Here is a 17503-nt window from a genome sequence, read left to right as displayed (position 1 = left end):
TAACACTTTAGTAACATTTTAACTGACACACTTTGCGCAGAATGACGGAACCAGAGGTAGATAATAAAACACTCTGTTTGATTTACAATGTCATAACAACATTTTGACTAATACATGCTGCCTCTGTGTCATTAGCCAGAGATCACTTTTTATTTTAATAACTAAATCTGAGGTTGACTCCAAAAGAGAGTCAGTCACCACAGACACCTGTGTTAGCACATGCAGTATTAGAGTAAAACGAACAAAATAAAATATTTGTTCTTGCTTATTAATTTCCCCATTGAGAAAAAACAGCAATAGCTGGTAGCTGTCTGCAGATCTAATTCGAATCATCAAACTGGACCTCTTTGTTATGTTTGTGGTTTCAGACCTCTTAGAGCAGCGGTCCCCAACCCCCGGGCCTCGGACCGGTACCGGTCCGTGAGTCGTTTGGTACCGGGCCGTGAGAGTTGAGGCTCAGGTTTGAAATGAATGGTTTTCAGGGTTTTTATCGGTTTTCAGCGTTATTTTGTTATCGTTTTTATCGTTATCTCGGTTTTCCTGGGTCTTTTCACGTGTGTTATGAATAAATCTTCTTTTTTTCGGTACCGGTACTAGTTTTATTTTGTTGTATTTATCCGCAACACCTTAAAGGCCAGTCCATGAAAATATTGTCAGGCATAAACCGGTCCGTGGCGCAAAAAAGGTTGGAGACCGCTGTCTTAGAGCTCTTGCTTTGCAGGTAATTTTACTCTAGTCTGTACTCCAAATTTTATTGAGTAAAATTATAGTATTTAACAATTATCCTTAATTAACAACTATCTGTAATTTACCCATAGAGCCTGTGAATGCACGTTGCTAACTAAACTTGCTAGCATTACCAAAACATTCATTTTAATAACTACATACCATCTGCAGGAGAAACACCAGCCAAATTTGACAGCTATTAACATTTTTCTTAATAGCTTATATCTGTGAAACACTTGTAAAGTAAGTAAGGTCTGTTTATTTGCCCTTCAGTTATAAAAATCTTCCTTAGTGCATGCAGTACTGTAGTATGTTTTTTTCTGAGCACTTGTTGCCCATATTGAGCAGTTAGATGCCTGCTGTGTACGACAGTCTCCCTGTTGATAAAAAATGATGTTATTTGATGAAATTAGATCTGCAACTAAATAGACCTTGTGGTGACAATGTTTTCTAAACTGCTATTACAAACCCAAGAATGAACTGTGAACCTTACTGTTGAATGATTTATTTGCTAATAAAGCTCCTTTCAGCTGCTACTTTATTAACACGTGGTCGCCAAAGTGGATAGCTATGCATTTTTTTGATTTGGCAGATTGTTGCACCGGAGGCCTCTCCTGATGCAGTCTCAAAGGGATTTTTGTCTTCTCACGGGATAAAACTAGGGTGTCTTTACTTGTCAGGCAGATCTGTAAACCACTAAATTTTAGAGATAATGAATGATTTATTAACCAATAATAAGAATCAGAATAATCCTGCCTTTATTAAAGCTTTAACTTACTGGGCAGCATTTGCCTGCCTTTCAGGCCAAAGTTTGAGTTCTGTTGTTGCCCTTTGGTGTGAATAGCTCCTTTTGCAACGTTTCTCCATTATGTCACTGTTGGGAATGATTTTGGTTGCAGTTTGAAAATCTCCGTTTTATTTGTGTATTATTTTCATAATTCATTTTTGTTCGTGCTGTAATTGCAAGTGTTGTTGTGTTAGCTTTATGGTAGTTTTGGTGAGACGCAATGATGCCACACAATATTTCTCTTGATTTTAATTTTCTAAGTGTGGGAGTCCTTTTCCAGCATCACATCAGCTCAATGAATGTGAAGCAAATATGGCCCCCAAAAGAAGTCAAAGTATTGTGCTAACTCAGAGGTGCTGCTTAGGGCTTGATGTTAAAGTAGAAATGCACTTCTGAGTTTATGAATGGAATTTTTTTCATATTAATGTTTTGTATGTTTGCTTGTTATTATAGGCAAAACACAAAGAACAAACAGACAAAAGAAATTCAGGGTCAGATGTATTTTTGTGTCTTGTAAATGATAAAGCATTAAAAATTGACTGAGCAATCTTGTGCAGCTACTATACAAGATTCTTCAGCGGTATACTAACTAATTACTCTATAGAACGTTCGCATGCATGTGTATTTGGAAGAGGATGTGTTTGTGCTGTGATCTCTGAACTTGACAAGGCCAAGGTCTGATAACTTCTTGTTAGTGATCATGATCGACTACAGCTAGGAGTTTCTCTTCGCCAGTATAAAAAGGATTTGTTTGACAGCATTCACTGGATTGACCGATATTCAGAACAAAGTCAAAGGAATTTGGGGATGATCCAAAACTGACACCTTCAAGCTCGACTAAAATATGTAGCTGCCTACACGGACAAGCCAAATGCCTTCTGGAGAAAAGTTTTATGGCTAGATTAGACAAAGACTGAGCAATTTGGCCAAAAGAGGTGTGCTTGGAGGAGAAAAGGTGAGGCTTTCAAAGTCTAAGAACACTTCACCAACTGTAAGTGTGGTGGTGGTAGCATCATGCTCAGAAGCTGTTTTGCTGTCAGTAGTACTGGTACCTTGCACAAAGTGGATCGGATAATGAAGAAGAACTACTGTCAAATTCTTCAGTTAAAACTTTGATACAGTTGGATGTTTCAACAGGACAATGATCCCAAACACACATTAAAACTGGTTTTGGAACGGATACAGGACGCTAACATTAAGCTTCTGGAATGGCCTTCCCAAAGCCCCCACCTCCTCCATAGACTATGGTTAAAAGCCATTACCACATCAAGAAACCAGTTTAAATTAAATCTACCAGTTCTGTCAAGAAGAAAGATCAAATGTCCAGTACGAGTTATGACAGAAGCATAATTCTGGCTACAAAAGGCATCTACAAAAGGTCCAACCCACTAAAGGACGTTTAATCAAATATTAGTGGGGATATATGTATATTTTTGAGTCTGTATGCATACTTTTAATTTTGAGTGGATTTGAGAAAATACAACATGAATTCACAACTGTGTCCCCAGTTCATATTTTCTAAAAGCATTAAAAATGTTTGCCATACAATCATTCCAACCTTAAAAAAAGAACAATTCAAAGGAGTCATTAAAAGTCCAAAATTACCATGACATTCATGCCCATGATGAGTATGTAAACTTCTGACCATAACTGTATGCAGTGACAATTTGCACGAAGCAGCTGATCTGACAGTTCCTTGTCTGTATCACTGACAGTGTTGGTTGAGCTCCTATTCAACTGGCTGAATTCCTATTTTTTGTTATGGAAGTCGAGGGTTCCATAGCCGTTCATCAGAGCCATTTTTAGTTCACTATTTGGATACAGCTCTTCTTCACAGATCTCATTCTTGGTGGCAAACATCTGGCTGATCTCCAAGAAAGTTTTGTTCTTGGTCTCTGGAATGATGAAGAAGGTATAGACAGCCACTCCCAAGCAGACCACACAGAAGATCAGGTAACAGAAAGGACCTGTAGCAATCTGGGGTGGAAGGACACAAAAAAATACAAATGCACAGTTAAAGACACAAAACATGAAAGGTAGATTATTGGTTTTGTTGGCTTAAAGGTTAACGTTAGCATTAATAGCATTAGCATTAACATAGCAAATTTTTAAGGCAAGTACTTCCCTTTTTTTTTTAAAGCTGTAAATGATCTACTAGGTTTCCAAACTAGCCAGGGGCTCTTTTATTGCCCTTATTGCCATTATTTTTGCTGGAAAAGACAGTAAGATCAGTAGCAAATCGGTGATGTTTTGCAGCAGGGGAAATGTTTTGGTATAAACTCTAAGGTAGGCTATAAAACAGAAAAAACACAGGACAGGGTGTTTAGCCTAGCTTATCCCAGAGACTAGAGGAAGACAGTACCTGCTAGCCTGAAGACCTAAAACACTTTCTGAGAGCAATGAAGTTATTTTGCTTCATGTGGAATAAAAACAGAAAGATTAAGGAACGTGCAATCTCATATTTTAAGATCTATGGCCAGACTAATTACTGACTGCCTCGGTCACTGTCAACTTAACAATTAATTGTCCTCTTTACTCTGTAGCTGTTCACTTGGAACGAAGCCGAGGACAATGACAGACAGCAAGGTCGGGACTTTTAATTGGAAATTTTATTGGTATTTGTGGAGTCACTTCTGTTCAGACAAAAGTGCACAGCCAGTCGTATACACACAGTAGATGTGCATCAAATGTCAAGACTACACATGTACAAAAAAAATAAAAAATAGAAATAAAGCCTTTTTACATGTTTTTTCACTATAAACTGGACAGTATATTTAGATGGCTTTTGTGTACATTTGAATTTAGCTCTGTGGGATAGAAGTCAGTGCTGACCTCTAAGAAGGGAAAGACAAAACCAATGGTGAAGTTGGACATCCAGTTGAGGCAACCAGCTACGGTGTACGCAGCCGGTCGATGAGACTGCTTAAACAGCTCCGCAGTGATCAGGAAAGGCACACCCGCTGTAAAGAATACACAAAAACATATTTGTTTTATTCCAAAAATATTCCCAACAACACCACATGAAGAGAGTTTAATCTAACTAAGCATCCTGTTATAACACAAATCACATTTAATTACTTAGTATGGCTATATGAATCTATTGGGTGATGTGAAATTAACATCGGCATCTTAGTTCATCAATTACTTTATCAATACTCCCACTCAGGACTCTTCCTTGGCAGTTACTCAAAATTAACAGAAGATGATTAATGATAAACATTTCACAAGCCCAAGTGCTATTATATTACACTCCTTTTTCTACATGTACTTCATTATGTGTTCATTATTACTCACTAATCATAGACTGACAAGAGAGGAAGGTGTTTGTCAAGACGGCAAAAACTCCACTTCTGAACCACAAGACACAGAATAGCTTAGCTCATGCAATTCATTAGTTTAAGATGTGCCTTAACTTTAAACATGTGATTCTTCATTGTTAGAAGTGAAGGCTATGAAGGAGAAATATGCATTAGTATAAGCTCTAATGATTAGCTTTCCGAATAATGTCCTCATTATTCTGTGCATGATAACTGCAGAGAGAAAAGTTTAATATTGTCAAACCAATAACTACACCATAATTTGTCAACATCTGCGGTATATATGGGAGGGCATCAATGTGCAAGCAAGGTTTCATTTGAAGGAAACCATATTCATCACAGCTAGCTTATGAACAATGAGCCATTAGAAGTCTAATTGCAGCAAGAGAAATCCTTGTTTGCTGAGGTATAGATTTTGCCTGTTTGACGAATGACGTTATGTAAACCAGATTTGTTCTAATCCATCATCCTCGCAGGTTCGCTCGACGTGGCTCTCATCGTTGTAAACTATTGCCTCTTAATTCACTTCACTCATCTCATCCAGTGTACAAATGGCTGTGAGAATGGAAGCAGTGTGGCAGTTAGGATTTCCTAATTTACAAGACTAATGAAATACAATATCTCCTCACAGCCAGAGGAGGAGTGTGGAGGATGGGGTGCTGATGTTTTAAAGCTTTAATGCCTGCTATTGCGCAAGTTTCCAGCAGGGTGCAGTGTTTCCTCATACACAGGATTACTTCTAGCTAATGCAATCACATGTAGGTTTGAAAGTGTTGGAAAGTTTTCATGCCAGATACAGATACAAGATTGGTTGTTTTTTGTGTGTTTTTTTACCTGGACCTATGCAGAAGCCAGCAATAATCCCAATAACACAGCCCACACTGATGTAGCGCATGTAGGACAACTGCGGCTGTGATTGGTCAAACACAAGTCATGAGTTGCAGATAGTCACACACAGTTTTTTTTTAATATTATTCATTTATATGATGACTTCAGATGGAAAAATCTCTAAGCCTATCTAACATTTTATCCATCCATCCATTCACTTCCGCTTATCCTTTTCAGGGTCGCGGGGGGCACTGGAGCCTATCCCAGCTGTCATAGGGCGAGAGGCGGTGTACACCCTGGACAGGTCGCCAGTCTGTCGCAGGGCCAGACAACCATTCGCACTCACATTCACTCCTAATGGCAATTTGGATTTTCCAATTAACCTATCCCCACAAGCTGCATGTCTTTGGACGGTGGGAGGAAGCCGGAGTACCCGGAGGGAACCCACGCAAACACGGGGAGAACATGCAAACTCCACACAGAAAGACCCCGGCCTGATGTTGGAATTGAACTCAGGACCTTCTTGCTGTGCAGCAGCAGTGCTAACCACCGTGCCACCATGCTGCCTAACATTTGCTAACATTTTATTTTGAAATGTTTTTAACAAATTCAATAGTCTTTTGCAGCAAAACCTGCTTTGCATTTGTGCATCATCCTTTGTGCAGTCCACCTCTTTGGATGAGACATAGGAAATAGTTGCTAAACATGCAACTGAAAACAATCTTACAGATAAGTGTGTTTTGACTGGTGTTCCTGTGGACATGGTAGCTTTTAGTGGCATTTAGAGGTTTCTGCTAGCAAACCATGTTTGGAAAGAGGCTTAGCATGGCTTTGAAGTGAAGCTTTCACCTGATATCATTTTCTCATTTTTCACAGAGGGTGTCACTTAGAGGCTTTTGCATCTGAAGACATACAATAATTTATGTAAATTATGTAAATTTGGTTATGTCCTAAGCTCCATGTAATGTACTATAATGTCATGCAAAATATTCCTAAACCAGCAGGATATCAGATGACATGTACCTGGAAGAGGACAGACACAGTGATTCCGGCACAGCACAGTCCCATAAAAAGGAAACCACCAATCATCAGTGGTCTTCTGCCCAGACGCTCAATAGCGAAACACTAAATAACGGACAAATAAGCAGGACTACATGTGACTAACCCATAAAAATAGATTTTCAAAAAGTTAGTTGCAATTATACAAATCTTTCGTTTGCCTATATATATATCTATATCTATATATCTATTTTCAATAGAGTATAACATGGCCCTGTGCACGCTACAGAATAAATGACCTTCATTAGGTTTCAGCTCACCTTCCCCTAATCAGATTTTATGCAAGCATGACCAAGACAACAGAAAACACAAACTGAAACAGTCAAGTTAAACAAAACAGACTGTGCATGACTACATGTCATAACCAAAATAACCAAAGTCATTATTTCTTTTAAGTATTTTAGGTAAGAAGTTACATGTTTATCAGAAGGGAAGGCATTTGTTTTTCCCAGTTTCTCTTTTTCTTGTGGATCAAGACTGAAGTTACCATCAGTCATACAAGGCACAGATTTATTGCAACCCCAAGTGCTTCATGGTTAATTAATCTGCTAATTCTATTTTCAGTTTAGCAGCCATTAAATCCATAACAAAACAAAAAATGCAATTTTTTATGTCAAGTTCCCAATATACTTAATTCTGTTGTATATTTTTGCTTTAACACTGGTCAAACAGAGCTCAGACCAGGAAAACAGCAGCACATTATCACATCTGTGTTCCAACATTACAAGTCCAAAATATAAAAAATCCTTGTATAATAGAAATACATTCATTTCATCTTAATGTGTGTGTGTCTACTCACCCCCAGCATCCCTGAGATGACCTCAATGGCCCCAGTTCCCACTGTTGTGTACTGAATATAAGGGTCTGCGATTCCTGCATTCCTAAAAATGTCATTTGTATAGAACCAGATCTGAAATTGACACAAGGTTTATTGATATGTTGAATCCTTTGGACTATTATTGATACAGCAAAAATCAAAGTTTGCCTTGTTTCCTTAAGGAGCCAAAAAGTCACTCTGCTTATCTGGTAATGCACACGATTCATCATAGTGATCATTATCACAAGGCCGACCATCACTCATGCATTTGAGATACAGCTTTTCATCAGTATGGACTCCTGACAAGTACTCCCCTTGAAATTAATTTGCGCATTCTCATTAATCACACTTTGCTGATACAACATCCATCATTGATGATGTGCGGACAAGATCGTGATCAGTGCAGTTAAATGCTGTCTTGTTGATTTAGTAACCATACATATAACATTTCATCACCATTGGAGGCTTGAAGTATGCAAACAGACGAGCAAAGCAGAAGGCCTGCACAGGCACAAACAATTCCAGAAACTTAAACAACTGGGATAAGATTTGATGAAGATGAATATAAGCTGCTAGGCTAAAACGCCTCCTTAATGAGCTAAAATCTCCTCTAATATAAGAATTGTGTTATATGAGTTGATTCATATATTTTGTTTTACGCACATGAGCACTAAAGTGCAAGCCAGTAACACTGCAGTGATGTCAGAGTGCTAAGCAAAGTAGCCATGGCTCATTTCACTCTGGAGCTTTTTTCAGCTTTTTCAGGCCAAACTGTTTGTTTAACAGAAGTAGCCTCATCTAATCACAGGATTTCAAAAGTGTTCTTGGATTATTTAGCTCATCTAATCTGATATGCCTCAATGTGTAAACCTAACCTAGATTTACACAATGAGGTATGTACAGTTAAAGTAGGAAAAGTTAAGTAGGAGAAAATCACAGTCTTAAAATGACTTAATCTCTGGGCTTACTCAAAGCTACAATGCCAACTATACTACTTCAGTATTACCAAAACAAGCATCTGTCTTGAGAAACTGTCCTTGAGAAGACAGATGCTGATAACATAATAGTTTAATGGCAACTTCTACTTTATACAACCTAGTTCAGGAAACCGTTCATTGAGCACATTTGTGTCAAATGTCCTAGCACCTTACACTTCCACATTACAAAAAGTGGATAAAACCTGGTTCACTTTTTAGTGGAGTATGTTGATCCTAAACAGATGCAGGTAGCCTCAGCACATGTCTCAACTTACTCTACCTTAAGAAAAAACAACCAAAGAGCGTAATCCTCATTATCCGTTTTATTACAGCATTCTTATTTGGAACTGATTTTGCTCATGCTGAATTATCCACTACAACCAGTACAAAGACACTGGAAATCATTCATTACATACATCTGGAAAATATTTTGTTACCTGAAAATTAACTTTATGAATTTAGTTATGCATTTATTTGTCCCTTCTTTTCCTTCTTCACGATTTATCCATGATTTCACTTGTTTATGATTATGAATATGTAGTCGATGCTTTGTCGTATTCTCTTGCTTCGTGTAGAAGTGGAAGAACGAAAACAAAGCAAGAGCAGCAACAAAATAATAGCGGGGCTGCCACTTTATGATGTGAATGACAGTACAGCTACAGTAGTACTTGCAGAAGAAATAGCTCTTTCATCATTTTTCCTAGGTTGAGTGGCTCCCCAGCTGGCTGTAATAACTCTACAAAATCAGCACCACAAATACTGTAAAAGCACCATGTTGTAACATGTTGAATAATATCTGGTTGTGCACAAACTCAGTCTGTATGAATATGATTATAAGTATCCAATATTTTAAGAAAAAACATGCACATTTACTTTTCAAACTCTCTTGAATTGCTTAGTTTTACTTTTCGTGTCTCAGATTTGGAGACACTACTTCTTCTGGAGGTTTGAAGCCTTCCAGTGTTCCTGGCTGGAACAGCTGGGACTGAGAGACTCAGTGGGGTGCACCCCTGCTGCGAAATGGCACTAGCATATGAGCCTGCATGCCTGGAGCCTCCATCCATATGAAGCAATGAGTACAAAGATGTGTTTGACTTTGTGTTCGGATGGGTGGACCTTGTTATGTGAGGTAACGCTGAGGGAGAGCACCAGGAGATAATGAGGCATGGTCACATCGCCCCCTGCTTAGTCATTCAGTGGGTGTGAGACTGTGATGTATGGATGGACGGGAGGAGCCCAGCTGGGAACTCTCGCACTATAAGATCTCCCTCTCATATAATAACTGCACAGTTGTTGCACATTTAAAATGTGACAATACACACACATATAAACAAAAGATGAAAAAGGCAACACAATAGTTCTCCTACTCACGGCATCAATCCCAGACAGCTGCATGCCGATGTTGACCACTGCAACAGTGAGGACCTGCCAGCGGACACAGCTGTCCATGAGGAGGCTGCAGACAGAGAGGGTCTGCATGGAGGACAAAGAGCGTTGCTCCTCCTGCATCTCTTCAACCTCAGCCTGAATGTTTCCTTTAGTACGGAACCACTTTAGGGCTACAGAACGGAGTGAAACAGGAGTCTTTTTTTTTAAACCAGTTTTAATTCATCCTTCAAGTATCACAGTGAAAGGATTATGTAAAGTTTGAGAATCTGTTCTAGGCGTCTTGATCTTCATTTGTAATTTCTACATTCAGAAAAGGAAAGCAGGAAATGCACTTTTTAACCTGCAATGGTGGCATGCACATCTCCTCTCTCTATTAGCAGATATCGTGGACTCTCTGGAAACCATGGCAACAGTATCAGCTGGACCATGGTAGGAACCGCCACAAGAGACAAAAGCAGAGGCCAGTGCTCTTCCTGTGTGGGGAAAAAACAACCCCAATAAAAACCAAACACCTCACCTAAACCTTGATTTAAAAAAAATAACAATATCATCATTTAAAACTATTCATTCTATCTTTACCATCTTTGTCTTTATACCTATATTTAGCTATTCCATAAGTAAACATAGGGTGTCTTGAAGCTTTTTCTGGCTGAAAGTATATTGTTCGCAACGCTTTGTGCATCTGCTCAATTGTAGATCACAGAGTCTCTGCATGCATGCATCAATTCAAAATGTTATTTTTATTGCATATTAGAACTATGAAAGCCAGTCAAACATCACAGTATAAGAACCTTTCCCAGTATCTCCGAGAGCCCCAGGACCTGAGCGATGAAAACTCCAAGACAAATGTGAATGCTGGGAACAAGGCCCAGGAAGCCTCGCAAATTCTTAGGGGCGATCTCACCGAGGTACATCGGCACCACACTGAGAGAAATCCCTGTAGAAACGAAGAAAGTGCAATTAATACAGTCTGACTGTGCTGGTGCAAAAATGAACAAAACACCAAATATGAACTGAAAAGGCAATTTAAAGCATAAATGACTCAGCTGTTTATAGATTATAGGAAATGTATATACAGCTATTTTTCACCAATAACACAAAGTGCTGCTAATTACAGACAAATATGTGACAGTAATAATAACAGTAATAAATATTAAGAGGAGATTATTGACATTGGAATAAAGTTTAGTCAACCAGGAACAGTAGGCATGTCTACCTGAATGTACTCCTGTGATGAAACGCCCAATGATGACCATCTCAGGAATTCTGCACCATCTGCTAAAGCCCATCAGAGCTCCGCCCATAAAAACAAGTGCGGTGGATCTCACCAGAGTCCCTTTCCTGTTTGGACGCAGTGATTCTCGTTGCTTAGCTCTCTAAGTTTGAGTCTGTCACAGGTTAATAGTAATTCATAAGCATGCACTCAAAATTCATAAACATGGTCACACTGACCTTCCATATTTGGTAACTAGTCTGCCCACCAGCAGTGCTCCGGTCATTCCACCAATGGCAAAGATTGACACAGTAAGAGAGTACAAGACGGTAAGAAGATGCCCATCCGGAGTCCAGCCATGACTTTCTAATAATGTCTCATTGTAGAAGTCTTTGATGTACTGGTGGAAAACAAGGTAAATTCATTTTCTAAGCAAAAAAACACCCCAAATAAATCAAACCCAGTGTAAAAAGATTGTGTGCAATCAAAAGATAATGTTACCTTTTTTAAATATCTTATTTATTTAGCCTTTTATTTATTATTCTAGCACAGCAGTTTTATAGGAGTCAGAGTTCAAAATATTGTTGTTGTTTTTTTCTTACACTGAGCTTCGTGCAGCCATGTGCTCTCTGAAACCAGCTCTCTGAAACCAGATCCTCTTCCTTTTAAAGCAACTTTCTTCTGACCGACTGCCCCTTGCAAACAGAAAGTTTGAAGAGGAGTGTGGAGCTTCTGTGCTCACATCTAAAGCCATGAGACGACTATAATAAATACATCCAATCTTACCGACATAAACGAGAGCCAAGAGTTGCAAAAACAGCCTGAAATAGAGCAGTCGGAAGCCTGGATTTGTGAATAGTGCAAATACTAAGTTATTATCAATTATGCCGATCAAACTTTTTGAAACCTTGAACATGTTTAATGTGAGCATCCGTAACTGTAACACTACAGACATGACACAAAAAATGAAACATATAAATGATACGTCACACTATATCCCCAAAAGACCTGAAAAATGAAAATTTGATGTTGTAACTTCAATAATTTAATCAAGTCAAGTCAAATTCAAAGCTGAAAAGGACTCATCGACTGAATGCTTGATGAATCTGACAGTGACGCCTTTCACTCAATAAAGTGTCCAGTATGATCCATTGCATTAAAATTTTAAGAAAAATATGAATTAATATATAAATTAATATGAATTCAAAAGAATACAGAAAAGGTGCAGGAGAGGACACAATTCAAAAATTCTCCCTGTACTATGTGCTATGTTATCGCACATAAAAAGGCCTCAGTGAAAGTCTACAGATCTCATAAAGAAGCATACGACAGTAACAACATAGTAAGTGTCCATAACCAACAGGAAGGGAAATTTATATTTGCTCCTTTGCTTTGTTTCTGTATTGATTTCTTATACAAAGTAATGAAAATTATTGAAACAACAGAAAGTGTCATATGATGTCAGAAAGGTTTCAACTGCTGACCTGCTCCTCCTTAAAAGAGCTGGATAGAATAGAATAGAACTCCTCCACATTACCTTGCTTACTAAAATATTACTTTCTGAATGTTGTCATATGTCTGGAGTGTTCAGGTGTGTGTTAACACAACGACAAAATCTTGGAAGTACAAACCCATTGACCCCAAAGCCAGATGATCCAATGCTCTGAGGAAGTGTTAAAACTTTTAATGTTAAAATTCATGACAGGGCAAAAAACTGAGAAGTAAGGCTTGTTTGGGAGGGTTACCAGGAAAAAGACTCTTCTCTCTTAAAAAAAAAAAAAACACACAAAAAAACCTCAATCCCTCCAACAGAAGAGTGATTGAAAAAAAGAGGGTAACAACAGATCACATTTTATTTGTATCAGTGTCAACAACAGCGTCAATAGATTATCAAATGATTGTCGTACCAATTACATTAAATCATAAACTGCTAAATGGTCTTGTCTTTCTTTCTACTCTGCTGGCTAATTACTGAAGCGCAAGTTTTCTTTAAATTTGATAGTAAACTATTAAAACTAAAATACATTTTACCTGAGATTTATTGAGTTTAAAGTCTGAAAAAAAGGATGTTATGTTGATACTGTGAGACTTGCAGGCTCTGCTTTGGATATCAGTCTGAAATAAGCACTTTAGCTTTCTGATTATGTAATCTAAGTTTTTATATTATTTATTTTCAGACAAGATTCGTCCGTATCATAATATCCATAGCACAAAAAATGAGCTATTTTGTCTTATTGCACAGACTGACTATTGTGCCACACTTTGTGAACATTATGACAGCACAAAAAGGACGCTAACGTTACTGAGAGCAGGTAAATGTTTGACCTCATCATTTGAGCAGAAAAATTTAGATCACTTGACACTAAGAAACTGACCCAAACAAAATGAACTGAACTGCTCAAGCTGTCCCTACTTCTGTGCAGAGCATTCAGGATTTGGGGAAATACCCAGTATTTTTCTGTTTTTCTCAAGAAAAAGATTGATTTTATTCTCACATCTCACTTCCATATCAGTCGGGAGTCGGCTTACGCTAGCTAAATTGCTAGCTTAGCCAAAGGACACAAGCAGAAGCAACTAAATTGGCTCCATGTCTTTTGAAATTAGCCGTGCCAGGAAATAGCTATTACATTAATGTGTGCGTTTTAGAGCATTAGAGAGATGACTTGTGACTTCATTCCATCCTCCCGTGACCAGTAGCTAAGCTAATCATCTCGTGAATCTATTTTTATAAAAATGAAACTCATGTCAAGCTTCTAAAGCTGGGCATACACTGTCTGATTTTTCAGTCGTGCGACCGTTTTGGGGATCGGCCCGAGTTTCGCCTTAATCGTGTGTCGTGCATCGTTTAGTATACATGAGGTAACAAGAAGCGATTAACACCTCACGACCAGCTCCCGATCATCAATCGTATGGTCGCAAGAAAATCAAACCTGTCTGAAATCCTTTCGGCCCTCGTGAGGGTGTCAACTCAGCCTCTCACACTGCGCATGCGCAAACAGAATTGGAAGTAGAAAGACAGAGCAGCACGGCAGTGATCTGGACACAAGCGATGGAGGCACAACTTGAAGAAATTTGGCAAGCTCATCCGAGCATTTCGATGTGGCCTCACAATATTATCACGACCGCACCAACCGTGAAAAGAGTTGGATGGACATTGCTGCTCAACTGCAGCCACCTGGTCAATGTTTTTCATTAGCAATTTAGCAAAGTTGATGGTGGTGGTGTGTGTGTCAGTGTCTGTTAAAGACAGAGAGGGAGAGACAGATTTTGTGTTTAAGCTTATAAGCTTCATGTTATGGACGCACAGTGTGAGCACTCAAGTCGCATCAGAGCATCGGGCCGTATAGTGTGAGACGCTGCATCGTGACCCACGAACTTCTAACCCCTGCGAATCAATCGTAGAGTTTGAGCAGGAGCTGAATGCGACTGAAAAAAATCGCACAGTGTCTGCCCAGCTTAATGTAGACAGTGCATCTGCAAGCATTTCAACATGTCTAAGCCTCCCTCTAAACCAATTACAGTTTCATTGTGGATATTTAAAAACAATAGCATTAAGAAAACACCCTGGCTGGCTGATTCCTGACCTGGAACTGATGCAGGGTTTTTATAAAATTTTTGTTACTTTAATCCACGACTATATAACATATTTATAAAGTTCCAACAACAGATACCAAGCTCTAGAAAAACAATGCAAATGAAAGCTGGAGATGAAAGGTTTAGCTGATCCTAAGTCCTGAGCTACGAACATGAGACAATACCCTGAGCCTGCTCACATGCTTCTGTGGGGCTGAACACATGACCGCACCGCGGCAAATTCAACATCCAAGGAACATAATAGATTAAGAGCTATAGCGTATCAATGACATGGTAAGGTAGCTACATAAGCCCACATGACTCCACATGACAATTTATTTGTTCAGTTGGAGTGTTATGTTCAAATGGGTTATTTAACCATTGAGAATCAAATTTCATACAGTGTTTAACCATAAAGGGAACATTTGAGTTCTCACGAAAAGCATGCACGCAAATGAAATCACAAAACCAGGAGTCTTATTATGTAGACGACGATGAAAATACCTTTGCAGGAGAGTTGACAACGGCCAAGTTATAGCCATAGAGCATAGAGCTGCCAAATGAGGCCAGAAAAGCCACTGCCAGCAGAGGCTTTGTAAGATGCTGTGGAAAACACAAAGCAACACATGAGGGGAAAACCAAGCTGCAAACAGAGTTTACTGTCTGAGGGATGTCTAACTCATTTGACATTGTGGGACACAAACAGTCCACTTTTAATGTGAAGTGGACCAGGCCAGTGAAACGCCCCTTTCTTTCAGTGTAAAGCAGTTTAACTATTCATTCAATTCAATTCAATTTTATTTATACAGCACCAAATCACAACAACTTTGCCTCAAGGGCCTTTATATTGTAAGGTAAAGATCCTACAATAATACTAGAGAAACCTCCAACAAGTATTTGGTGACACTGAGAAGGAAAAACTCCTTTTTATACCTTTTATAACAGGAAGAAATCTCCAGCAGAACCAGTCTAGATCCCAACTGGTCAAGGTTGGGGGTTAGTGAGGGAAGCCATTTCAATTTCAACAGCTTGTCTGTTTTTGTACTTGATGAAGAAATGTTGTAGTGAATGAAAAATTGTAAGGAAGTATTTATGCAAGGAATAAAGGTGTAAAATCACATTAATTACAATTAAAGGTCTGCCATTCTCTCTCTCTCCATATGGCCATTTTCATCTAAGCTGTAAAACCTATTTAAACACAATTAAAAGTCAAAAACTTACGGGTTTTGTCACATTCAGTGTCAGAGTGGAGTCTTTGCTTGACCGATTCTGGCCCCCTGACCTTATGTTTGACACCCCTGATCCAATAGATTTCACCATAACTAAACAAACTGGAAGCATAAACAATTACCCTAAATGAATATGTTAAAGCAGCTGACTAAATGTTACAGTTTAGTCAATGTGTATTGAAAAATCAGCTAAATGATGTTTAGTTTTAAAAAGTCACCATGATCAAAGGTACCTGACTTTATTTAGAATTTAAAGCTGTACAACAACAATCAGTGATAACAGATAAGACTCATAAGTCTGTTATGACTAAAGGTAGTCAACAGCTCCTCTGAGCCATCGTCACTCCTTTTAAATATAGTTCGCAGGAGACATTGCACCCCACTCAGCAACAATTTATTCTGATTAAATATCTCATGTGGAGCTGCTCACATGTCACACCACTTTAAAATGAGACACGAGTAACTTCTCATTTGCCGTTTAAAAACACACACAAGCTACTTTTGCTTTTAAAGTCTCCTTTAGTCTTTTTTAACCTGATTTGTGGTAAATTGAACGATGCTTGGAATGTCATATGACGTGGTGACTGGTGCTATTGTACGAGTTCAGTGTGTCATGATGAGTTTTCCAAGGAACCCAGTAAGCATCTTATATGAACCATGACCTTGAACCAACGTTGTACAATGAGATTAGGAGGCATTCGCGACATAATTCCAAAATCATGTGACTAATAAAAAGCGATCACTGGAAACGACCATACCACCCAGGAATTAGATCGAAATTTTTCAAAATGCTTACACTTACCGAGGTGAGTTTTTCATTGTTTCCCTGTAACAGTTCTTCCGCCATTTAAGTCATAAATGATTATTCCCCTTGTGTGAGTTTCTTCGTCATCTGCAAAACTTTTCAAAACTCTTTTCACTGCATCCCCATTTGTAGAGTTTGAGCCGTGATCGTGTACCGGAGAGGAGGCGTGTCGTGTTGATGGGCGGAATTTCCACAGTCGTTAAACCGCCTGCAAAGCAGGCCCATCCCACAACTTTTATCGTTTCCCTTTCCCCAGCAAAGATCACGAGTGTCATCCTACACCCCAGAGTGATTAGAATAATCTACTTTAAAAAACTTTTTTTTTTTTAAATCATTTATCAGTTAACATGATTACACGAAACCTACCTTAAAAACCTTAAATTTCGTGGAATTTGATGGAAGAAATTGATTTACAGTTTTAAGATTTTATTTTTCCTTATACACCTGGAGGTCTGTTGTATAAATCTAACCTTGACTTGATTTTAAAGTTGCACTGAACTTTGCATTTGTTCCTGTTTCAATTCGTTTATCTTGTAAGTTTCATCTCCCCAACACTCACATGAGTGCAGCAGAGCTCCTCCCTTTTCCAGCTAATTACAAGTGATTTTTAAAAATCCAGTCATTGAAGCCTAAAGCACTTGCTAGTCAAATGGTAGCTGCACGATTTTACAGAAATCTATAAGTGCAGCTTTTCACTTCTGGTTAAGTAAGATGCTTTCAAAGCTGACATTAGAAGTTTAACTATGTTATGTTTTATTGCTTTATGGTAACAATAAATGTTGC

At 38.6% G+C, this 17503-nt stretch overlaps 1 protein-coding gene across 2 annotated transcripts; it reads right to left on the bottom strand.

Annotated features, from left to right (window-relative positions):
- Positions 1 to 893: 893 nt before the first annotated feature.
- Positions 894 to 16940, bottom strand: slc2a15b (solute carrier family 2 member 15b). 2 transcript variants are annotated; one of them, XM_005925028.3, is made up of 12 exons: positions 16718 to 16935; positions 15191 to 15289; positions 11353 to 11513; positions 11117 to 11241; positions 10692 to 10837; positions 10241 to 10373; positions 9883 to 10070; positions 7517 to 7627; positions 6682 to 6783; positions 5665 to 5740; positions 4346 to 4473; positions 894 to 3490 (listed from the first exon to the last, which is right to left on the bottom strand). In XM_005925028.3, the coding sequence occupies exons 1-12, from the start codon at positions 16760 to 16762 to the stop codon at positions 3263 to 3265; spliced, it is 1542 nt and encodes a 513-aa protein (XP_005925090.1). In that variant the 5' UTR covers positions 16763 to 16935; the 3' UTR covers positions 894 to 3262. The 2 variants fall into 2 exon arrangements, with proteins under 2 accessions (XP_005925090.1, XP_005925091.1); XM_005925029.3 differs by lacking the exon at positions 15191 to 15289 and having other exon boundaries at positions 16718 to 16940.
- Positions 16941 to 17503: the final 563 nt, after the last annotated feature.

This window comes from Haplochromis burtoni, unplaced genomic scaffold (genome assembly GCF_018398535.1).
Source record: "Haplochromis burtoni strain Fernald_Lab_line unplaced genomic scaffold, NCSU_Asbu1 Contig_70, whole genome shotgun sequence".
Classification (NCBI taxonomy): Eukaryota; Metazoa; Chordata; class Actinopteri; order Cichliformes; family Cichlidae; genus Haplochromis; species Haplochromis burtoni.
This window is presented reverse-complemented; position numbering and strand designations above follow the sequence as displayed.

What these genes read in the sequence shown, in the direction of transcription:
- slc2a15b (XM_005925028.3), bottom strand. Translation starts at nt 16,762, where the DNA reads ATGGCGGAAGAACTGTTACAGGGAAACAATGAAAAACTCACCTCG. An exon ending in TTGTCAACTCTCCTGCAAAG is followed by an intron (nt 11,514 to 15,190) that starts GTATTTTCATCG and finishes GTTTTCCACCAG; the next exon opens with TACATCAAAGACTTCTACAA. An exon ending in AGCTGTCTGGGATTGATGCC is followed by an intron (nt 7,628 to 9,882) that starts GTGAGTAGGAGA and finishes TGTCAATTTCAG; the next exon opens with ATCTGGTTCTATACAAATGA.